Source organism: Myxocyprinus asiaticus, chromosome 40 (genome assembly GCF_019703515.2).
Source record: "Myxocyprinus asiaticus isolate MX2 ecotype Aquarium Trade chromosome 40, UBuf_Myxa_2, whole genome shotgun sequence".
Taxonomy (NCBI): Eukaryota; Metazoa; Chordata; class Actinopteri; order Cypriniformes; family Catostomidae; genus Myxocyprinus; species Myxocyprinus asiaticus.
Window position 1 is genome coordinate 22,273,015 of NC_059383.1, and position 26,105 is coordinate 22,299,119.

The 26,105-nt window shown below is 38.9% G+C and overlaps 1 protein-coding gene across 1 annotated transcript in view; it reads left to right on the plus strand.

Moving 5' to 3' along the window:
- LOC127430904 (teneurin-2-like) overlaps window positions 1-14,133 on the plus strand; it is a 338,869-nt gene extending 324,736 nt beyond the window's left edge. Inside the window, exons 28-35 of the mRNA XM_051681046.1 lie at window positions 1,238-1,392; window positions 4,590-5,464; window positions 6,176-6,351; window positions 7,304-7,539; window positions 7,640-7,936; window positions 8,123-9,743; window positions 9,867-9,997; window positions 11,935-14,133. Coding sequence (XP_051537006.1) covers window positions 1,238-1,392; window positions 4,590-5,464; window positions 6,176-6,351; window positions 7,304-7,539; window positions 7,640-7,936; window positions 8,123-9,743; window positions 9,867-9,997; window positions 11,935-12,672 — 4,229 coding nt within the window. The 3' untranslated portion in view covers window positions 12,673-14,133. The remainder of the gene's footprint in view (window positions 1-1,237; window positions 1,393-4,589; window positions 5,465-6,175; window positions 6,352-7,303; window positions 7,540-7,639; window positions 7,937-8,122; window positions 9,744-9,866; window positions 9,998-11,934) is intronic.
- Window positions 14,134-26,105: the final 11,972 nt, after the last annotated feature.

Consider the following 26,105-nt stretch of genomic DNA (forward strand, 5'->3'; position numbering starts at 1 on the left):
ATCCCAGCTTAGTGTACAGAGAAAATAAAAATAAATAATTAATATAAATAAGTAATTTTCTGCACTGTGGCTCTGCAGTGCTGTAAACATATTAGCTCTGTTTGAGTGGTTTGTCCTAATGACATAGAAAAATTACACAATGCTCTATTAAAGGAATAGTTCACCCCAAAATGAAAATTATGTCATTATTTACTCACCCCCATGTTGTTCCAAACCTGTATGACTTTGTGTCTTCCATGGAACACAAAAGGAAACATACAGAACAACAGCTTCAGTCACCATTCACTTTCACTTCAATACTCTGCCTAACATCTTTTGTGTTTCATGGAAGAATGAAAGACATAGGGGTCTGGAACAACATGAGGGTGAGTAAATAAATGGTGACAGAATTTTTATATATGGGTGAACCATCCCTGTGAGGAAAATGCTAGTTAGCTTTTGCGTTTACACAAGACAAAACAACACTTCCACCCTGTGATGCTTCATGGACATGTAAGAGACATTTTTATTTCCCATGAACCTAGAAATCTGCAATATTTAATCACTTAGACAATTACCTAATGCTGTCACTTTCTACAATATCACAATCCTCAGCTCCACTCTAACCTGTAATTCTTCAAACATAATTTTTAAACTCTAGCAAGGCCCACTGATGTGAAGGAAACAAATGACACGGCAGCTAAACAGAGATCATAAGGTTAGCAGACGGCACTCAGAGAACGACTCTACCTTCTTATCTCAGAATAAAACACACTCTGACATGATCACCATGACAGCGTGAATCTGAGTGTAGCAGTTGAGTGTCTCTTTTCCAGGTCATTGCTCCTACATGCACAGACTACTAATTATTTTGCTTTTAAAAAACACCTTTCCTCCTGGGATTGTCAGTGTAGGAGGGAAGTAAAGCAGATCCGAGGGGAGTGGTGAAATGCTTTGGGAGATTCAGCAGTAATATCTGTGACATTGATGAGAAGTTTTACTTTGAGTGGTACAGGAAAAAGAAGAGAAACCACTCGCCACCATCCAGCACTAAAAATGTACTAAGTCTCATCTGAACTGTCCTTAGGAGACTATCTTTGAGATTCCACATGAAAGTTTTCTACATTAAACACATCTGACAGCATCAAAAGCTTTTGATAAATCTCATGAATGTTCTAGCAGACCTTCCCTCTAGAGCAAATAGAATGCAAAGTCTTAAGTACCAAGACACTTCTTCACTGTTGGTTTTCTCATGTAGGTATTGCATTGGATAAGAATGGCCTGATGTATTTTGTGGATGCTACCATGATACGTAAGGTGGATCAAAATGGCATCATCGCCACTCTGATAAAGACAAATGACCTGACTGCAGTCAGACCCCTCAGCTGTGACTCCAGCATGGACGTGAGCCAGGTTATACAAATTTTCATCAATTCTCTTGTTCTCTCCCTCTCTGATCTCTTTCCTCAATGGAAGAAAAAAACAGCATGGATGTCACCAGCATATATTTTACCAACTAAAATAGCAACACTACTAACTTAACTAAATTTTTCAGTATTGTGACAGTAGCTCAGCTATTTTAACAATAGTGTACTGTAGCTTTTCCGGCAACGACCTTAATTTTCAATGAGTAGCGCTGTAGCATCACATAACACTACATTTTTCACAATGTATTGTGCACGCAGGAATGGAGCCATGGGAGTAATAAAAACCTAAACTGTCCTCTCTCTCTGATATATACAATATATACGCAGATCCTCATACGTTGGTTTGCATGACTTCAGCAAGAAATGAATACCAATAAGGTATAATTAAATCATAATTCATAAATCACTGGCGTAATATTTCCCTTTTACAGCTTATATTTGAATGCCTTTTCAATTAGTTACATAAAAATAATATAGCCTACTATTGGCTTGATAACGATTACTTCTGTTTCAAGTGCTTAACTACATAGTTTTTTTTTTTATTCTAAATGTGAATTAAATGAAAATCAGAGTTTATAATCAGTCTGTTCAGTTCATTATTTGTCCATGTGGAGTCGCCAATTCACACACACAAGTAAAAGAATGCGTACATATTTACGCCAAGTTTGCTTTTTATAAGTCACGATGTGTTCGTGGGAAATTGCTTACGCACATTTCAGTGCCCATTTTGTGCATACACAACGTTTACACATCAGGCCCTGTCGCGAACTGAACGTGAACTTTCAATTCACGTGAAACTGAAGCTTTAACACACGAATTCCAGTATAACAGAGGAATTCGATCTACCAGACTCATATCCACCAAAAAAGTGACTTAAATCGGCTGTTTATGGGTAGGGTTAGGGGATAGAACCTATAGTTTGTACAGTATAAATATCATTATTTCTATGGAGAATCCTTATAAGGATAGCTGCACCAACGTGTGTGTGTGTGTGTGTGTGTATTTATCAGTTTTTTTTATTATAGGGTTTCCCTTAACATCCACATATCCCCCGAGAAATACGTCCACTTAGATGTTTAGACAATTGTTATATGACATGCATTTTTTGCATCAGTGCTGTTGCATAATAAGAAAATGTGCAAGCAATTGTAAAACCGGTTAACCGGATGGTAATCTAACCATCAAAAACTCATACCGCGGCATCTCTACATTGAATATACTTTTTATTTATCTGTGCATTACAGTTTTTCTCAACCGCTTTGGCTCATTTTTTGAAACAGTCTTAACATTCTCTAAACTGTAAGTGCAATTGTCACAACTGTTTTATAGGACATCACAACTCTATTGCATGTCTGCAAAATGTAGTAACTCAGATAAAACATTGAATTCATGCTTTAAAACCTAGTTATTATATTGGCCAATGCCGCCAAAATGAAAAGTTTGTTATATACAAATTTCATTTTTGTTCTATATTTTTAGATACCGATTTCAACAGTAGGTAAATGTTTACTGGGAAAAGTCAATACTGTACAATACTGTAGTACACAGAAAAAGGATATGCACATTTGTATGTATACAGTAAATTAATTTTTGTAGCAATGTGTTACATGTAAACAGAAAATTCACATTTGCATGTCCATTTTTACACATTTCAAACATGTAAGGTCATATATAGCGAACAGAAAATTGCCACAATATGAAATCCATGCAAAAAAAAAAAAAAAAAAAGCAGCAACAATTAAAAAACCTGCAGTAGTAAAAAAATAAATAAATTGTACCTCCTCACAGTACGTAACACTTCAAGTTCCCATCTTCTTGGTGGACATCCTGTCGCTCTTGTTGGTCTGGCTAGAGATTTAGCAGACATCACAAACATTCCATGTCATAGATATTTATAGAATATTCATGAATGTCTGACAGATTTTGATAACTGAATGGATCATTTTGCATGTGATGGCTCACACGATGAAATAATGTTTAGAAGTTGTGAAGAGTATGACAATTTCACTGAGAATCAACTCATCAGTTTTGCCATGCGCATTTAGTTATTGTGCAAATTGTAGACAATTGTACTTACTCTTTTGCACACATGTGCCAAATAAGAAATTCAATTCTGGTGTAAACAAGAATCTAACTGTTCAGAGATTTGAACTTAATGTTTTGAAAAAATAATTATCATTCAAGAATTGAGCCAAAGTGATTGAGAAAAACTGTAATTTGAACTGTTATTATGCATTGTGTAATGTGTTGTAATGAGCCCCCCCCCCCCCCCCCCCCCAAATATCTTATGCAGTGTTGTTTCTAAAACAAGATAAATCAAATTAATCTTGTTTTAAGAATTCTTTTCTATTTTTACAGGAAAACAATACAAAAATTATCGAGAATATGATTTTTGCCCTAAAATCAAAGGTCTTACTAGAAAAAAGAAATTATGATCCAACGTGAATTTTCTTGATAAAAAAATATGATTGTGCCTGGTAACGTGCATGTAAAATGGCTAGAAATAGCATTTTAGCTTAGCGTAAAGCTGACAATTTACACAAGGATTATTTCTATTTCTGCTGCTCCAAACTTACTTCAAACTTACTTCTCTGTCTGCTCGTATGAATGTAACACATCATAAGAAAGTGTTTCACCGCTGTTCAAATGCACTTTGGATTGCATCATTTATATGTATACATTTTAACATCTGAAAGGACTAAATATTAAATGAAACAAATGACAATAAAATGCAAAGTAATCTCTTCAGTAATCAAAATACTTTTTGAATGTAACTGTATTCTAAATACCAGTGATTTAAATTGTAACTGTAGTGAAATACAGTTACTTATATTTTGTATTTTAAATACATATTCCCGTTACTTGTATTTTGTTACTCCCCATCCCTGGCCCCCCAGTGGTCTTGTAACTGGAAGTGCAAGTACAGCACAAAAGAAAATCATATTGCAATATTCAAGTTGTATTATTAAGTCAACTAGCTGATGCAAAATGATTGTTGAATGATTACTGACAAGTGTTGATCACTCGTGTAGACCAGCATCAAATGACCACTAACTACCATCAACTAGTTTATACCAGCATGCAAATTCATGCTGGTCTAAGCTGGTCTGGGTTGTGCCCTGTGTTGTATTTGCATTCAGATTATCTTTGCATTAAAATATAATCTAACTCTTGTTGTTTTAGGTACGTCTAGAGTGGCCTACAGACCTGGCCATCAACCCCATGGACAACTCTCTCTACGTGCTGGAGAACAACGTCATCCTGCGTATCTCTGAGAATCACCAGGTCAGCATAATCGCAGGACGGCCCATGCACTGCCAGGTGCCTGGCATTGATTACTCACTCAGCAAACTAGCAATCCATTCTGCCTTGGAGAGTGCCACAGCCATCGCCATCTCCCATGCAGGTGTGCTCTATATTGCCGAAACAGACGAGAAACGCATTAACCGCATTCGGCAAGTCAGCACCAGCGGCGAAATCTCCCTGCTAGCCGGTGCAGCGTCTGAATGCGATTGCAAGAACGATGTCAACTGCAACTGTTTCTCAGGAGACGAGGGCTATGCTGCAGATGCTGGCCTTAATTTTCCTGCTTCACTGGCCGTCTCACCAGACGGTACCCTCTACATCGCAGACCTCAACAACATACGCGTGCGTTCGGTCCGCAGCACTCGCCCAAATGCCACGGCGAGCGGACAATATGAAGTGGGCTCATCTCTGGAACAGGAGCTGTATGTGTTTGGTTCAGATGGCCTTCACAAGCAGACGATCAGCCTCATCACAGGCTTGGCCTTGTATAACTTCACTTACGGGCTGGATGGAGAGTTAGCTGCAGTTACTGATGCCTCTAATAATACACTGCGAGTGAGAAGGGAGGCTTCTGGGTCTGTCAGGCTTGTGCTGTTACCAGAGAATCAGGTGGTAACACTCGGCATGGACCCAACCGGAAGTCTACGCTCAGTGTCCGCACTCAGCCAGGAAGTGGTACAACTCAGTTATGCTGCTAATATGGAACTTTTGGCCTCCAAGTCAGATGAAACTGGATGGACTAACTTTTATGAGTGAGTATGAGAGGTGATAACAGCACTCTGTGAGGTTGAGCAATCTGGTGATCTTCATTTCCTGTGAATATCAATTAGTTTACTTAGCAAGTTATGTCCCAAAAAACATTAAAAATTTAAATTCAGTTATTTTCTACTCATTTTAATATCGTTTTAAACTTTTATGTCTTTCGTGTATCACAAAAGATGTTAGAATGTTAGGGAATGTACATTGTATGGAAAAAAGAGCAACATTTCTTCTCTTGTGTTCTGTGCAAGAAAGTATGGGTTTGGAATGAAATGAGGGTGAGGGTGAGTAAATGATAACAGGACTTTAATTTATTGGTGAAATAACATTAGTTTTGGTGTCTATTGGGCATTTTTGTCATAGTTGTAGTTCTTGTGGAGCTTCTTATTTCCTGGTCACCTTATGTCCTATTAATGGATTTCTAAACACCACAGCCTTGGAGTCTTGGAGCCATCTAGTGTCTGTATCTTATAACTGCTTTCAAACATTCAAAGGCATCTTTATACCTTTAAATATATGAAAAGCTTGTGTAAGATGTTACGTTTCAAAACATGGGGATGATGATTGTTATTAAAAATAATTAATCATCCTTATGGACAAAAAAGTTTCTAACTTTAGAAACTTTAGATTCTATTCTAACAGATGCAGTTGGCATTTAATGATGTGTATGTTAGTGAGTACTGTCTTGTATCTTTCCTTCTCAGCTATGACAGTGAGGGTCGTCTAACCAGTGTCACATACCCCACTGGTGTGGTGACCAGTTTGCGTCGGGAGATGGCGGAGTCCATCAACATTGACATGGAGAGCTCAAACAGAGATGATGATGTCACCGTCATCACTAATCTTTCCTCTGTAGAGGCGTCCTACACTGTGGTTCAAGGTACACACAAACTCACAAGTGCAAGCATATAACAAATAAATATCAGTCCAGATCTCATGCTGTTGTCCCCATTTCCTCAGTAAATCATGTCCATTAAGAACAGGCATGTGGACTGATGTTTCTCCTTACCACCTACAGGGAGGCCACATTCTTTGAATGTGTGGAATCCAGCAGGGCAGAGAAATCATCGTTTTACAAGTTTCTATAGTCTGCCCTTAGGGGTTCCAGGAGGAGGCAAAGCTTGAAGGCTTAATCTTTTCGTTTATATCCCTGTTTTAGTGGGTTGTGTGTTATAATGGATTCTCTCACATCCAACAAAGGCATAAAGAATATACTTTTGCTGTTAATTCAAGACAAATTACATTAAATCCAACCCTTGGGTGCCCTATGCCTGTTTTCAACGTATCAAAATGTACTTGCATTTCTTAAGACTTTGAATTTGTACATAATTGTGTTTCACAGGTACATTTCTGTGGAAAGCAGTGTCTGATCCAATTGTAGCATGTAAATGGAACTAAAGATATTTGTGCTGCATTTAGTGAAAGCTACTGTAAAGCTCCTTTACATCCAAAAGCTGCAGAACTGTTACACACATCCGCCCAACAGTTGTGCATTTTCCCCTAACATTATTTACAATGTCAGTTCAGGCTTACTGCCTCAAATTAAATATAATGAGGTTGGTTTTAGGTTACACTTTAAAATAGCTTCCCTTAATAACTAAATGTTTATTTTACTGTATATAATGCATCACAGATCAATAGTTCATATATATTCATATTTAAATGCACATAATCTACTTATATGTTAAGTATTATATTAAATGTACTCTATAAATGACTTATTAATATATGTTACTATAAAGTGTAGCCTGGTTTTACACTAATCTAATCATTTTAATACTCTGTCTATTTTATAATTATACTTAATCTCTTCTACATGTGCCTTTTTACAGATCAAGTGCGGAATAACTATCAGCTGTACCACAACGGCACACTGCAGGTGACCTATGCTAATGGAATGGGCATCAGCTTTCACACTGAGCCACATATCCTTGCTGGCTCGGTGAGCCCTACCATCGGGAGGCGCAATATCACACTACCTACTGATAGCGGCCTCAACTCTATTGAATGGCGTATGAGAAAAGAGCAGACCAAGGGCAAGGTCACAGTGTTTGGCAGAAAGTTGCGTGTAAGCATGTCATTATACAGCTAGAGTTATTTAGGATGTATGACATTAAATTTAGAGTTTAAAATCCCTGGAAAATCTTTAATTCTCAAAAATCTTCCAGGCCCACAGCAGGAATCTACTGTCCATTGACTATGACCGGAACACCAGAACAGAGAAGATCTATGATGACCACCGCAAGTTCACACTGCGCATCATCTATGATGCCCAGGGCCGGCCGGCTACCTGGCTACCAAGCAGTAGCCTGGCTCTGGTCAATGTGAGCTATTCACCTACAGGCCGGTTGGTGGGCTTGCAGAGGGGCAGCATGAGTGAGAAAAGTGATTTTAACACATTTGGACGCATCCTGTCTCGAACCTTTGTTGATGGGAAAGTTTGGAGTTTTAGCTACCTGGACAAGGTAAGTCGTGACTTTTTTTAAATCATGTCTTACATTTTCCTACATTGGGCTTGATAAATATGTACTAAATTTGTTTATCTTAGTTCATCCAAAAATGCAAAAGTAAATGATGACAGAATTTTCTATCCCTTTAAGCTTATTACTCATCTTTTACTGTATTCCCTTCTTTTTTTTTTTACTCTACAGTCCATGGTTTTGCTCCTGCAGCAGAGTCAGAAACAGTATGTCTTTGATTTTGACACAGCAGGCCGAGTCACAGCAGTCACCATGCCAAGTATGGCCAGACACACTATGGCCACCCATGTGTCTGTCGGTTACATTCGCAACACATACAATCCTCCTGAGAGCAATGCCACAGTTATTCATGACTTTCGTGAGGATGGCCGTCCCCATGCCACATTCTACCTCGGAACGGGGCGTCGTGTGCTCTACAAGTACGGAAAGCTGAGAAAGCTCTCTGAAGTGCTATACGATGCCACTGCTATCACTTTTGGCTATGATGAGACTACTGGAGTGCTCAAGATGGTCAACCTGCAGAGCGGAGGTTTCTCTTGCACCATCCGCTATCGCAAACTGGGCCCCCTAGTGGACAAACAGATGTATCGCTTCTCTGAAGAGGGTATGGTCAATGCTCGTTTTGACTACACCTATCATGACAACAGCTTCAGGGTGGCCAGCATAAAACCAGTTATAGGGGAAACCCCACTTCCTGTGGACCTGTACCGCTATGACGAGATATCCGGAAAGATTGAGCACTTTGGCAAGTTTGGCATCATATACTACGACATCAACCAAATCATCACTACAGCTGTCATGACGCTCAGTAAGCATTTTGATGCACATGGCCGCATCAAAGAAGTGCAATATGAGATCTTCCGCTCACTGATGTATTGGATGACGGTGCAGTATGACAGCATGGGCCGTGTTGTCAAACGCGAACTGAAGATCGGTCCGTATGCTAATACCACACAGTATCGCTATGAATATGACGGTGACGGCCAGCTCGTGGGCGTCAAAGTGGATGACTGGTCTACTTGGCGCTATAGCTATGACCTAAATGGCAATCTACATTTGCTAAACCCTGGTAACAGCGCCCGTCTACTGCCCCTACGCTATGATCTTAGAGACCGAATCACACGGCTTGGCGATATGCAGTATCAGCTTGATGAAGATGGCATGCTTGCACAGAGGGGCTCGGACATCTTTGAATACAACTCCAAAGGGCTTCTGGAGAGAACCTACAGCCGCACAGCAGGAGGTTGGAGCGTTTGGTACCGCTATGATGGCCTGGGCCGCCGCATCTCCCGCAGAACAAGCAACGGCGAGCATCAGCAGTACTTTTATGCTGACTTAAACTACCCCACTCGGGTCACTCATGTCTACAACCACTCTAGGGCGGATATCACCTCATTCTACTACGACTTGCAGGGCCATCTGTTTGCTATGGAGGTCAGTGGTGGCGAGGAATACTACATTGCCTCGGACAACGTCGGCACTCCACTGGCCATCTTCAGCAGTAATGGACAGATGGTCAAGCAGATGCAGTACACGGCGTACGGTGAGATCTACTATGACTCCAACCCAGATTTCCAGCTCATATTGGGCTTCCATGGAGGCCTTTATGATCCTCTCACCAAACTGGTGCACTTTGCCCAGAGAGACTATGATGTGCTGGCAGGACGATGGACTGAACCTGACCATACATTGTGGCCAAAGATAGGCAAAGAGCCAGCTCCGTTCAACATATATATGTTCAAGAACAATAATCCACTCAGCGATATGATTGATATTAAAAACTATGTGACAGGTAAGAGTGCGCTTCTACTTTGCATTTATAGACTGAGCAGGTCTATAAAGTTGTGCAGTCGTGCAGCCCAAAATTCTTAATTACTCACATTGGTATTGTTTTTCTTCCTTTATTGTTTTGCAGATGTGAAGAGTTGGCTGGTTATGTTTGGCTTCCAGCTCAGCAACATTATACCAGGGTTTCCTAGACACTCACTCTATTTTGTTGACCCTCCCTATGAAATACTTGCCAGCCTGGACTCTGATAATGCTCAGGTGAGTTCGATTTGTTTCCTATTTCAATTAAAATGATTTGTCAACATTTGCTGAGCCCTTAGATCAGACTAACTAATTGATCTGAAGTGGACTGATAGTGATCTCACATAACATCGGTGGGTGATTCTTACAAAACTTGTAAAGAAAATGTCCTGGTCCTATTTTACTCCAAAATCAAAAGAAACAATAATGAATTTATATTTTGCATCTAGAAAACAACACATATTTTGAAGTTCATTAATCTTTTTTTAAATGGTGACTTTATTTTCATGACAGTTAAACACATTTTACGCTCCCCATAGGGTACATCTGCGCCAAACCAAAAGGATACAGGGCCTTCGGTACGGTACACGTAGTCATACGAATTAATACATATCTTGGCATGCTTGAAACCAATATTAAAGCAACATGTAACGAACAACACAAACTGCATTGAACTAAAATAAAGAAGATTGCAGAGCAACACGGACCACACAGAACCAAAACTTAACAGAACAGAGCGCCACACGGTACACTAGAAACTCTGGATCAGATAAATGCATGTGAAGTTTATACTAGCTAGCCCGCAATTTCCCAACTGTGATGGAACTAAACAAAATCTAAATATGTCAGACTTAAATAAGCCAGAGTTTGAAGACCCACCACCATCTCTAAAATCTGTTGTTTGGGAGCATTATGGTTTCACAGTAAACTACAGTAATACTGTAGAATGAGTAGTGAACAGGACGAAGGCTGTGTCAGCTCTGTTTCACAGAAGTCGGGTATGTCTCAGGAAGCACATCTAACATGATGACTAATTTGCAGCGACAACATCCACATGTGTCTTTTGAGCTTACAGTAGTAAAGCATAAACAGCCTGTGCAAGTTAGTCTCTTGCTGAAAGCTCAGACAGAGCTAAAGTGATAACGAATGGCATAGGATTATTTATTGCTGCAGATATGTGACCATACTCAGTCGTCGAGAACACAGGATTTAAGCATCTGCTTAACGTGCTTGAGCCCTTTTATAAAGTTCCTACAAGAACGCATTTCAGCAATTCTGTAGTGCCTGCTCTATATAAATGAGCATGCGCTGTAATTGTCCAGCAGGGGACATTGTCAGTGCTAACAGATCCACCCTGTCCTCTGATAATGTAGATATTCTGATTTTCCTGAGGAAAAAAAAAAGAAATTTTGAAATTTCAGTAACAAGTGGTGAGCTGAAAGGCAAAAGAGACAGAAATCTGTGCTGTTAATGTCTTAATTTTGTTAAAATGTTTGTAATCGCACTTTTTTTTTAATACTTTTATTATTATTTATATTTTTATACAATGTGCATATAAGAGGCTCTTAAATTTTGTATTGTAATTTCATTGAAGAAATAGTGCAGTCAAATGAGCCTTTACAGTAAGAATTGTTGCCCATCAGCCACAGTGTTTTCAAAATAAATAATTTAAAAGATTTGAAAGATTTTTTGTTTTCCCTGCTGAACCGAAACCATACCGAACTGTGACCCCAAAACCGAGGTACATACCAAACCGTGAATTTTGTATACCGTTGTAGCCCTACCCTTCTGTATTCATTACTGTAACAAGATGGTGATTATAATATTCTCATTACTGCAATCTGGAAAAAAAAAAACATTTTATTAAAATTTGAAGTATTAATACATAATACATAATTAATACAGCGTTACCTTAGTACTGCCTTTAAGTTTTGCTGATTTTAGTTTATTCAATTTTACAACAGCATTTTTTTACAGTAATACAGTAAAATAAAAATAAATATTAAACTAATGAGAATCATCATTAAAAAAAAACAAAAAAAAAAACTATGGGAATAGTACAAGTAAAACGTCTGGATGTTACAGAGTGAAGTATTGATTTGGAGTTGACCAGGACATTTTCTTATCAGGAGAATCACCCAGGTCACTGACTTTTGAATTATCCAATTTTACAGCTTTTCACTGGAGTTCAGCATTCAGTGGAACGACATAACCAGGCCTTCATGGTTCTCGAGGGAAGGCTGCTCAATAAACAGCACCATGCCAGGTGGGACAAGCCTGGCTACTGGTTTGGAACCAGCACACCCATCGTGGGCAAGGGCATGATGTTTGCTATCAGGGATGGCCACGTGTTAACAGACTTATCCAGCATAGCTAGTGAAGATAGTCGCAAAATTTCACAGATTCTAAGCAATGCTATTTACTTGGAGGGGACTCATTATACCATTGATGGGCGTGACTGCCACTTCTTTGTGAAGCTTGGACTAGCAGACAGCGATCTGCTAGCACTGGGTCTCAGCAGTGGACACAAGACACTAGACAGTGGAATCAATGTGACAATCAGTGGACGCTCACGCCGAGGTGTCACTGTAGAGATCCACTCCTCAAAACTAACCTACAGTGTACGATATGGGCTATCAGCAGAGATTCTGGAAAAGGAGCGAAGCCGCATATTGGAGCAGGCCCATCAGAGGGCGCTGTTTGGAGCCTGGGCTAGAGAGCAGCACCAAATACGCGAAGGCAGGGAAGGAGGTCGGATATGGGCTGACAATGAAAAGCAACAGTTGTTAACCATGGGTAAGGTACCAGGCTATGAAGGCTACTATGTGCTACCGGTGGAGCAGTACCCTGAACTGGCAGACAGCAGCACAAACATCCAGTTCCTCAAACAGAATGAGATGGGCAAGAGGTAACAGAGTTCTGACTGTTTCTGATACCACGCCATCTCCTACAGAGAGAAGCAATATAGAGCACGCTGCAGAGACGTTTCCCAAAAACTCCATCCAAATGGAGAAATTACAGCCAGCAGCAAGGACACTATGACTCAAAAAGCACTTGTAAGTCCTTATGACACAAGGCGAACAATGATTTTGTAGTGACATTTTGCCTTTATAGTAAGTGGTGAGTATTTTTTAGTGATTTCAGACTGGCTGATGTTTGTGATGGCAGTGTGATGGCTCACTGCTTTGGATTTTCATAAATTTAAAATCACACCACAGCAGTTAATCGCTCTGTCTCAGGCCACTAAAAACAGTAATAATGCCCATTAAATCAGCCATCACCTGCTCTTATATGTGTTTGTAAAGCTACACTGAATCCCCTTTAGGAACTAATTCAGTGTCTAAAATTTCAGTCTCTCATTCCACTTGAATTTACTCTATGGACATGGTGATCTTACAGCTATGTACTGTATAAGATTTCAATGGCAGCATGCAAGGCTGAGCTATTTAAATAGCCGTTTGTTGGACGTCAGCATTGAGGTTCTGATTATAAGCCACTCACACCATCTGTCCTTTTCTGTTCACAATATACTGTACGACAATCACAGGGGCTGTTCACAAAGAGAAACACTGATCAATAAACTTTACATTAGCCAACCATTTTGTATAATATGTAGGAGAGAGAGAGAGATTATTGTCTTTTTTTCTGTAAATTTTCTTTCAACTTGGCAAGTGAAAACAGATGAAAGAGTAATATATATATTGTTTGTCTTTTAAAACTGTGAAAAACCACACATGTAAAATATTCTCATTAACTCAACAGTTGGACTGTATTAAGTACATAATCAAGTAAGGATATTTATTTTGAGGAAGTGGCTTCATTGTTGCATCCTGTGAAAATCCATTGCAAGTCTCATCGCAAAGGTCATGTTGTATTTGAATATTACGAAAACAAAAGCAGCCATTGACTTCCCATTTTTGTTTGTTTTCTTTTTTTTAATTTATTTTCTTGGTGTAGAATCTCTTCTGACTGTGGTAAGTCAGTGTGGATATCAGCTTCAACGAGAGTCACACACAGCAACCTGTGGATGGGGGTTCTTTGAAATTAAATGGAAATAAAACATTTGCATTTGTAGTTTTTGAACATGAGTGACAAAAAAATGCTTGTGTTCCATTAGTGAAATAGGAGACTCTAAGAGGCGCTATTTATATACTCATAATTTGTGGTTCAAAATATGAGGTTATAGCTAAATTATTATTATCAGTATTGGAACAATTTACAATAAGGTTTCATTCATTAACATTAATTAATGTATTAGGTATCATGAACAAAGAATGAATAATATATATATATATTTTTTTACAGTGTTAAGCTTTTACATTAGTTAATAAAAATACAGTTGTTCATTGTGAGTACATGTTAGTTCATAGTGCATTTACTAATGTTGACAAATATATATATAACTTTTGATTTAAATAATGTATTAGTATATGTTGAAATTAACATTAACTAAGATTAATACATGCTGTTAAAGGTTCATTGTTAGTTCATGTTAACTAATGTTAACAAATGAAATCTTGTTGTGAAGTGGTACCATTATTATTTTATCTAAAAACTGCCAGTTTGTCATAAAGTCAACCTTAACCACAACTAATCATTTTGTCAAATCTCTGCTTACCCTCAACAAATATAATATAGAGGCTGGTAAATAGAAATGTTAACTAGTGGCATGTGTCGCTATTACTACTGCCCATAATCATAGGAATTTGAAAAACTTCTAATGAAGCAGGGACCAGAAAAGTAACTTGGGAGTGGGCTCTTTTAACTGCTGCCAGCAACCACCTTACAACACCTTAACAACCAAGACCACTCTAGCAACTGCATAGCAACATGCTATCATTTTTGCAACGTGGTGGCAAGGCACATTTCTTTAAGAAAATAAATAAATAAATAAATAAATTATTAATCCAACACTCATGCACGTTCTTACACAGATTTAGCCTAATAAGCCGACAACGTGTGTGGTCATGTAAACAGCCTTTAAAGGAATATTCTGGGTTCAATGAAAGTTAAGCTCAATTGACAGCATTTGTGGTGTAGTGTTGATAATTACAAATTATTTTGATAAATTTTGACGAAGAGTCCCTCTTTTTCTGTAAAAAATAAATAAATAAAAAGGCACTTACAACAGAAGTGAATAGGGACAATTTTTGGAGGATTTAAAGGCAGAAACGTGAAGCTTATAAATTTTATAAAAGCACCTACGTTAATTCTTCTGTTAAAACTTGTGTATATTTGATCTGTAAAGTTGTGGATTTAGGGTTTACAGCATTACATCATGGCAATGAAGCTGTAAAATTGGATATAACTACACAGAAATGGTTAGAAAGTGATTGTATCACACTAAAATCATGTTAACGCATATTGTTTACATCTCTCATGGCTTACTGAAACAGTGAATATTTTCATGTTTATGGACTGGCCCTGTTCACTTTCATGTGCCTCACTGTAAACCAGATTTTTTTATTTATTTGTTTTAAGAAAAAGTCGAAATTTATTTTTTTGGTAATCAATATTATGCCACAAATACTGTCGATTGAGCTCAACTAGTATTGAATCCGGAACATTCCTTTAACGCCTTTCATATATCGCATCATAATGATTTAAACAAACTAATCAGCACACCAGGTTTCACGTTGCATGCAAACACTGTTTGCGCAATATGCGCAAGTGTTTTGTGCGTAACTGTTAACGTTTTGATGTCAAAAGCAGAGAATCATTTGATGATTTCCACTCTTATGTAAACGTGGTTTTCTTGAGTTGTCATATTTTTTGGTAGTTATCAGCAAATTTTTTGTAATGTAAATGTAAACTGAGCTGGAATAATAGAATGATTTATATAAAGGTCAATCCTCATTTTTCATGCAGAAATCCCAATGCTTAATCAAAATTGCTTTTTTCCCCCTGTAATTCTGTACTAGAAAATCACTCTTTTGTCACCATAAAAATAGTCTATATCTTTAATTCTGTCTACAATGTGCTGACTTTAGCTCAGCACAGGTTCGTTCCATTACACTGTGAGAATGTGTTTGCACAGAGAACACTTGCACTGTTCTTCCCTTAACAGAATTGTGCTTAAAATGCCACAGGAGTCAAAACAGGAGATCTGTGGCCAATGACAGTCAGCTAAGAACATCAGAAAGTGAAGGTTTTTGTGGAGTATCTATTTTCTATGAAGAACACAGATTTCAGATGTGAAACATATAGTATGTCTTATCAGAGTGATAATTAATATAAAATATTACTTTTGTAGACATTCATGCATTCTTACTCCTAAATATTGCTAACTGGGCCAGCAATCACAACCACTGTAGCTGTCACTGTTGACTGTGAGAAAATGGTTAACGCAGCTCGGCTTTAAATAGCCTGTTGCAGTGTGGGTGTTAAATTTACACCCATGGAGCCATTTATGGTAAACTGCGATGCATACAGGTGCTGGGGGAAGGGCATACTCAAGAGTGCTGCACTTCACCAGGCCTACATGCTGAACGTACTCAAAACAAAGGAAACCAGGAAATTACCATAAAATGTATGCATCTGACATTTGGTCACCTTGTAAAGCCTGCACTTTTATAGATAGTCAGTGCACAAGCACAAAGGCATTTTGTAAGTGCAATACAGTGCATAAGTGCCCACACACTTTTTCTGCCATCTTGGTTCCAAAAGTATTTTTTCTGAATCATTTTTCCACAGACATTTCTTAAAATTCTTAAATAAATAAATAAATAAAAAGTTATAAGCTATGAACAAAATTTGATTTGAAGCTAAAAATGTTTTTTAAAACTGGACAAAAAGACAACAGTACAAGACTGTGAACTTAACGGCTTTAATGAGGGAATTAACTAAAATCTCATAAATCATTGCAAATGACTTAATGGAATTGAAGACAATGTAAAAACATAAAACTAGTGCTTTAAAGTTGTTGGTTATTATGGTGCATTCAAGTCCTCCTGGGAAGTTCGTACTTAAGAGATCGGCGATCGTACATACCATGTCATGTGCATTCAAAGGATTTAGTCGGAAAGAATGGACCCGTTTTGCAATTTCATATTTATTTCTCTCTTTTTCTCATACTGGCGAAGCGTTTTCAGCACCAAGCCGTAAATTAGGCGCTTTATCTAGTTTATTATTCTCATGCCAACATAATGAAGGGACATGTAGTTGTATTGCACAAAATGAGTCTTATTTTCTGGCAGGCTTTATTGTTATTCTTCATTAACAGTACAAAAATGCATACAGACTGAACTCCTTGAACTGCACGGTCAAAATCCACAAGCAAAATAGAATTATTACCAATAAGAATTTACTTCCGCCATGATTCTTAAATTGACATGCCTCCAACTCGGAAAGTCGTAGCCATAGCAGAGTTTCCCCACTTGTAATTACAACTTTGTGGTGGTGTTCATGTGCACTCAACTTGTAAATACGATCATTCCAACATGACTTGAACGCACCATTAGTATAAAATTTAAATGAATTTTTTCTATTTCAAAATATTAAAACATTTGCAAATATGCAAGAAGTTTGAGAATGTAGAGAGACAGATTCGATCAGTCATTCAGTGTGTTGTGTGTGGGCGGTTGCTACAGTGCTTGTTTGGCATGCTTTGTAGATTGCTGGACATTTTGGGTTGTGTAGTTCTTCAGCAGGAATACCACTATTAAATGCTACTTTAAAAAAAAAAAAAAAGTTGAAATAATGCTGACCGAGGGCTTCAACAGAAGCATATGCCAACCAAAAACTTTGATCTCATAGTAGGTACTGTATGTCTCTAAATGTTTATAATTTATAATTCAAATTAATTTGCATATGGAAAAAAAAATGAATGGGATTTTTTTTATTACCACACCCATTGTTGTGTTCTACAGAACATTTTATTAATAGGCCTCGGCAAAGTCAAATCTGCTTCATGTATATAAACCACCAAATTAGCATTTTGTTGGAAAATGTCACTGGTTCATAATATATTAATTTGAATATGAAAACACAGGTTAACAATTCCTCAGTGGTGATTTCTGACATAGTTACATTTAAGTAGATAAAACAGTGGTCCCTACAAGAGGATGAAGAGGCAGTGAGGTGTGTTGGCTGAAAAAAGTATGCCTCATTTAAAATGCATTTGCAATTCAGCAAACATTTCCTAACAGGGTTCCCAATCAATACTATCTAATTTACTTAAACATCATGATGGCGCTGCGAATGGCTGCCTCGGTGTGGAGCGCTCCAATTGTTTTGTTTTTGTTTGTTTGTCCTGAGTTTAGTAATCTTTTTCCAGTCAGTTTTACCAGAGACGAACTGCTGAACATTCGACAGCTTATACCAGACAGTCTTTTCCCGGTTTTTGAATATTCAGACGTTTTGCTAGACATTTTAGTTGGAGGCGTGGCTTTGTTTAGGAGACGCAGGCGAGGAAGACGAGCCAGTGCGCTGATCAAACTCCATCGGCGGGGCTTTCGAACAACGCTGCAGAGCATTCATCTTGCGAATCTCCACTCTCTTTCTAACAAAATGGACGAACTACATCTCCTCACCCGCACAAAGAAGGACTTTTCAACCTCTGTTGCCTTGTGCTTCACAGAAACCTGGCTGAGTGAAGCCATTCCGGACAGCGCGTTACATCTGCCAGGCTTCCAGCTGTTCAGAGCGGATCGCATCGCAGAGTTAACGGGGAACATGCTTTTACATCAATGAAAGTTGGTGTACAGATGTAACAACGTTAAAGAGGATGAGCTGTCCTAATTTGGAAGCACTCTTTATTAACTGTAAGCCTTTCTACTCGCCGCGGGAGTTTTCCTCGTTTATTCTGGTGAGTGTATATATTGCGCCAAACACGTGTTTGAATGCAGCGCTGCAACAGCTGGCTGATCAAATCACAGACATGGAACAACAATACCCGGAGTCAGTTATTATTATTCTTGGGGATTTTAACAAAGCAAATCTCACACGTGAACTGCCCAAATACAAACAGCACATTACATGCCCAACCAGAGACAGGAACATACTGGATCATTGCTACATAACAATAAAGGATGCATATCGCTCTGTACCTAGAGCAGCTTTGGGACTCTCTGATCATTGTCTGGTTCATCTTCTTCCAACCTACAGGGAGAAATTATAACCAACCAAGCCAGTAGTAAGGACTGTAAAGAGATGGACCAATGAAGCAGAGTGTGAACTACAAGCCTGCTTCGATTGCACGGATTGGAGTGTTTTTGAGGCTGCAGCCACAGACCTGGACGAGCTCACAGATACTGTTACATCATATATCAGTTTCTGTGAGGATATGTACATTTCTACTAGGACTTATTTAAAGTTCAACAACGACAAACCGTGGTTTACAGCAGAGCTCAAGCAGCTTTGTCAGGCCAAAGAGGATGCTTACAGGGGTGGGGATAAAGTCTTGTACAATCAGGCCAGGAACACACTGAACAAGGAAATCAGAGTGGCTAAAAGAAGATACTCTGAGAAGCTGAAAAACAAGTTTTCAGCTAACGACCCTGCATCAGTGTGGAGTGGCATGAAACAACTCACAAATTACAGGACTCCTACCCCCAACCCTGTGGTGGACCAACAACTGGCTGACGACCTGAATGTGTTCTTCTGCAGATTTGAAAGGCCCAATCTCACACCCCACACCCACTCTGACCTTCACTTCACACAAACATCAACACCTCCTGCAACCCCCCTCCTCCCACCTCCTGCTACTCAACCTGCACTTAAGATCTGTGAAGATGATGTGAGCCGCGGCTTTCGGAAACAGAAGATGAGGAAAGCTTCAGGCCCAGATGGCATCTCACCAGCATGTCTTCGATCCTGTGATAACAGCTGGCCCCCATCTTCACACAGATCTTCAATAGATCACCGGAGCAGTGTGAAGTCCCACGTTGCTTCAAACGCTCAATCATTATTCCTGTCCCAAAGAAACCAAAAATCACAGGACTTAATGACTACAGACCTGTCGCCCTGACATCTGTGGTCATGAAATCATTTGAGAGACTGTTGTTGGCCCACCTGAAGGACATCACTGGACCCTTTCTAGATCCCCTTCAATTTGCTTATCAAGCAAACAGGTCTGTGGATGATGCAGTCAACATGGGATTGCATCATATCCTGCAACATCTGGACAGACCAGGGACATATGCAAGGATCCTTTTTGTGGACTTCAGTTCGGCTTTCAACACCATCATCCCAGCTATACTCCAGAATAAATTACACCAACTCTCTGTTCCCATGTCTATCTGTCAGTGGATTACCAGCTTTCTGATGGACAGGCAGCAGCTTGTGAGACAGGGGAAACTCACTTCCAGCACCTGTACAATCAGCACTGGTGCCCCCCAGGGATGTGTGCTCTCCCCACTACTCTTCTCCCTCTACACCAATGACTGCATCGCCAAAGACCCCTCTGTCAAGCTCATGAAGTTTGCAGATGACACCACTGTCATCGGCCTCATCCGAGATGATGAGTCTGCATACAGAAGGGAGTTTAAACAGCTGGCTGTCTGGTGCAGTCAAAACAACCTTGAGCTGAACACGCACAAAAAAGTGGAGATGATTGTGGACTTTAGGAGGAACGCCCAACACTGGCCCCCCTCACCATTCTAAACAGCACTGTGACAGCAGTGGAATCATTCAGGTTCCTGGGCACTACCATCTCACAGGACCTGAAGTGGGAGACACACACTGACTCCATTGTGAAAAAGGCCCAGCAGAGGTTGTACTTCCTTCACCAGCTGAGGAAGTTCAACCTGCCACAGGCGCTGCTGATACAGTTTTACTCAGCAGTCATTGAGTCTGTCCTCTGCACTTCAATAACTGTCTGGTTTGGTTCAGCTACAAAATCAGACATCAGAAAACTACAAAGGACAATTCGGACTGCTGAGAGGATTATTGGTTGCCCCCTGCCCCCCCCCCCTTCAAGAAATGTACACTTCCAGAGTGAGGAAAAAGGCTGGAAAAATCACTCTGGACCCCACTCACCCTTCCCACTACCTCTTTGAACTGTTGCCTTCTGGCCGATGCTTCAGAGCTCTGAGCACCAGAACCGACAGGCACAGGAACAGTTTTTTTCCCTCAGGATATCAATCTCATGAACCGTTAAATTGCCCCATTGAGCAATAACTATGTGCAATACACAGTTTAGTCTTTTTTTATATTTATTCAACACATCCAACCTCTTCTGCCATTTTTTTTCCTCTGAAAAAACAAAGAAAAAAAAGAAAAAATTGCACTGTACATAACAGATTTGTATTTGCACTGTACATAACAGATAACAGATTTGTATTAGATTGCACTATGTATATGTATGTGTGTGTCTGTGTGTTTATGTACGTATGTGTATAACTATTTTTTATTTTTTATTATTATCTGTCTTGCTGCTGTTTTTGTATTGTTTTTGTATGGTTGTACACTGGAAGCTCCTGTCACCAAGACAAATTCCTTGTATGTGTAAGCATACTTGGCAATAAAGCTGATTCTGATTCTGACTTGGAATTACACATTAACATTCTAGTGGTCAATGCGGACCAAAAAAAAAAAACACATAAATTAGCCAATAATCAGTCCAAGATTTATTTGGAAAAGGTTAAGAGCACAAAAAAAAAAAAAAAGAAAGAAAGAAAAAGCCTTTTACTTAAGGCTAAAAGTAGCTCCTAATCAGAGACTATTTAGCCAGAGACTGCACTTATATTAAAATGAATGGGAGAAATTGGAACACCCAATATGGTGGATGTAGACAAGGAAGTCTGGTACAAGTATAAGAGCTAATCACCTTTTAGGCCCCATTTAAACCTTGCATTTTCAGTGATCGGATCGCTATCAGATTGCACTTGACCACATAATGACAGGCGTAAATGCATCGAAGATGAATTGTGATCGGATCGGGATGGGATCACTAAAACCACATTCTGATGTGGTCAGGGATGGATTCTGACCACATTTAAAAAGGTGTAAATGCAAATGTTTTTTCATTATCTGGATATAACAACTTAAGTAATTAATTATTTAATGAGGTTACGCTACTGTCATCTGTTGTTAAAGTGCTACGTTTCTTGCCTTTTTCGGTTTATTCTGTCAATGCAATATGAAGAACACAACAGACACTGCCATCTTACAATTTTGTTACCCAGACAATTAACAATTTCCCATGAATTACTCCATTGAAACACACTTGGAATATCTCGTCTCTCTCTAAAATCCACACTTACTGGCTCACATGACACCAGGCTTCACTTATGCATGTCAGATGGAAGCATATTAAGCACTTACAAAGCGCCGAATGCGAGATGAATATCATTAAATTTAGCTTTGGCAGCAGCCAAAAAAATTTCAATTAAGGAAAAATCCTGACTGTCAAGTGATAGAAAAAAAATTGAATTATCCATCAACGTTTTTAAAATTATCTAAAAGACATTTCAGCTACCACAGCCCCTGATGTAATTTGTACTGCAAGTAGCGTTTTCCATATTGCACTGGTAACTTTGATCAGATCTCTATCTGGTCACAGTGAGTGGAGACATATTTAACTGCAAGGTGTAAATGCAATCTAGCAAAAGAATATCCAGATACTATCCATATATGAAACGCATGTTAATGCAAGGTGTAAATTGGGACTTAGATACAGAAATCGCCTGCCATTCAACATGAGGATGCGTATGTGCATTAGATGGACCAGCCTGACAAAATGTGTTTTTAAAGTGATCTGAGCTAAAGAAGAATGATTTACAATACCAATGTTGTTAGATTTGACTGCTGATTTTTATTTTTTTTTAATCCCTTTTCTCCCCAATTTGGAATGCCCAATTCCCAGTGTGCTCTAATTCCTCGTGATGGCATAGTGACTCGCCTCAATTTGGGTGGCGGAGAACGAATCTCAGTTGCCTCCGCGTCTGAGACCGTCAATCTGTGCATCTTATCCTGTGGCTTGTTGAGCGCGTTACCGTGGTGATGTAGTGCGTGGAGACTTCACACTATTCAATGCGGCATCAGAATCAGAATTAGAATTAGCTTTATTGCGAAGTATGCTTACACATACAAGGAATTTGTCTTGGTGACAGGAGCTTCCAGTACACAATACAAAAACAGCAACAAGACTTGGAATAATAAATAAAATTGAATAAAAAATAGATAAATATTGAAAATAAAAAAGTATATATAGAATACACAATAGACATATATATATATATATATACACACACACACACACACACACACACACACACACACACACACACATATATACATATATACACATATATGAATATATATATACATACATACCTACATACACACTCATACACATATGTAGTGCAAATCTAAATACAAATCGGTTATATACAGTGCAAGAAAATGTAATGGCACAAGAGGAAGGATGTGTTGGATAATATAAAAAGACTAAGCTGTGTATTGCACATTAATTATTGCTCAAAGGGGCAGTTTTAACTGTTCATGAGATGGATAGCCTGGGGGAAAAACTGTTCCTTTGCCTGACGGTTCTGGTGCTCAGAGCTCTGAAGTGTCAGCCAGAAGGAAACAGTTCAAAAAGGTAGTGGGCAGGGTGAGTGTGGTCCAGAATGGTTTTTCCAGCCTTTTTCCTCACTCTGGAAGTGTATAGTTCTTGAAGGGGTGTTCATCCACGCACAACTCACCACGTGCCCCACCGAGAGCAAGAACCACACATTAAAGTGACCAGAGGAGGTTACCCCATGTGACTCTACCCTCCCTAGCAACCTGGCCAATTTGGTTGCTTAGGAGACCTGGCTGGAGTCACTCAGCATGCCCTGGATTTGAACTCGCGACTCCAGGGGTGGTAGTCAGTGTCAATACTCACTGAACTACCCAGGCCCCCCTGAAAGATGTTCTTTGATCGTAATCTTGACCAAACGTTTGGGAGGTTTCAGAATTTTCACATTCAAGTAAATAGGAGCTGTTCTTTTATGCCACTTGTATCCATAGAAAATAGCTGCCCGGGAGAGTTTCCAAGATGGCCATCAAGTGAACTGACTTGAGTTAAAACATACATTGTCGTAATTCGGACATTTAGGTGCAACTCTTAAAAATGATGGACATGCCACTCCTAATTTTAGGACTTGTAAATTTTTATCCAACACTAAATCATGGATCATTTAATGTTAAAAGTAGCTCCTAAACCCAAGACAATTTAAACCTCGTCATGAGGACTTCTAAATCTTTAAATGAATCACAAACAATCCAAAGCATTGCTGCTGTCGTCAAGCCACATCTCAATCGAGTCAATGTATTGTATACAATGTATAAGTATTATGATGACATTGCCCTTTTCAAAATCGCTTTGAAAAGTATAGTCTATTATTGCAAACTTACTTAGGGATACAATTACCTAAACAAAACAACCCAATTACAATGGAGATAAAGGGTTTGAGCAATATATTAACATACCTGGACTTTCATGAAGTTCATGAGGCCAATGTGGGATAAATCTAGATTCATATTGTATAAATAGGCTACATCAAACGATATGGAAAAAAATAATAATAATAATTTGCTGTGTATAATTACAATTACACAGAAAGAATGAACCAATTAACTGTGGTAAATGTTTGTCGCTCAAAGTGTGCGATCTCTGCTCTTGTCTTGACTGACACTGAAGAGAGTACCAATGTTTCTCACACTTTTCAGTATTTCACAAAATCAGAGATGCCACATTAAAGAGACATATGTTCCCATGCTTCCCTTTTCGCTTTAACGGTGATACCGTTTCCACATTTTCCAATAATGTTGTGTTTCTATATAAGTTGAGCAAAAAGCAACACTCTTGCTTTTGTGTGGGTTCTGTATTACCCATAGCTAATTCATGCTTGTAGTCTTTTTAAAAGCTGGTTTATAAATAAATAAATGCATATAATATTAATAGTAATATACATGTCCCGCTGTCTATCTATATAAAATATTTGCCAACAAATAGTGGTTTCCTGTCTCAAGTGATTTATGAGAGCACGTTCATAGAACATGACATCATCCATGGCCACAAGGTCAAGGTCTGCCTATTAGTAAACTTGCTCTTAAGAGGCATTGAGCATGCGAAATGTTTTCTGCTGCATTCCACTTCACTTTTAACATCCACTCGCTAACTCCCCTAAGCACTTCCCCTCGGGGGAATCCCCACCACCATTTTGGAAGTCCATTCCACTTCATTAAGTGAGCAAGGGAAGTTTCTGTTGACAGACCCTCAACCTCTCGATTTTGACAGGAGGAGCGAGCCTACACTGATGTACGCTTCAGGCAGCTCCATATCCAACAATGCAACTCGATTGTGATGTGACAGCAGATTGCACTTCATAAACCCCACCCCCACACAACTCTAATGTATGATGGAAGTGAAGTTAGGTCTGTTAAGCAGTTTATAAAAGTTATATTGAGATTTAACATCATAATACTTGTCTGTTTAACACACAGTTATAGCCTATGTGTTAATTGTTATGTTAACATTTTTGTTTGTGTAAATCTTGATTAATCCTTTCTAACAATTCATTCTAATGAAAAAAAAAAAACATACAAGATTTATACATAAGCCTCTGAAATCAATCTCTGAAAACATTTTCTCAGGTGTAAAAATCACTAAATAATTCCATAAATTGACATCAGCCTTCAACATGCTCCAAGTGATCAAGGGTTTAGGGTGTTCCAGTTAAACCCATTGCACGTATTCTGCCAGTAGTGGACACTCGCGCAACGTAGGCAGTGATGTACATCTGAGTCCATGAGAAGGAGTGAAGTTTGTGAGAGAAGGGGATGAAAATTTGAAATGGAATGCAGCCTTCATACAACGCAACGGACCAGGATGTGATGTCATGTGGGAAGGCTTCTGGTGTAAGTAAATAATAGATCACAAAAAACAAATAATATTATATTAAAAATGTTAAAATATTTTGTCTACTCACATTCCTGCAACAATAAATCTCACAGCTTTGAAAAAGTTTCATTTGAATTGAGCCAGTGTGTGACGTTTCAGTTTCCTATTGGTCGTGTGTCCTTTTTTCAGTAGTTCGTATGTTAATGTAATCTTGTGTTGAAGCAGTAAACGTATTTGGCTTGCTGTCCATATACTGGAGGGCTCGGAGCTCGATACTCAACTCAAGTCCTGATTACCCCCCCGGACTTTACTTATTTAGATAATGAATCTGGAGAATAGGTGGAGATGGGGTGGAGGTGGGATGTCAGGAGAGTTGTCACGGGAAGCAGGTAAGCGGCAGCTTATATACTCCTGCACACGGGCTGTGATTTGTCAGATTAAAATTAACATGCTCCTCCCAAACCTCTGTTAATTAACTCCATTTCAGTAGTTCGTATGTTAATGTAATCTTGTGTTGAA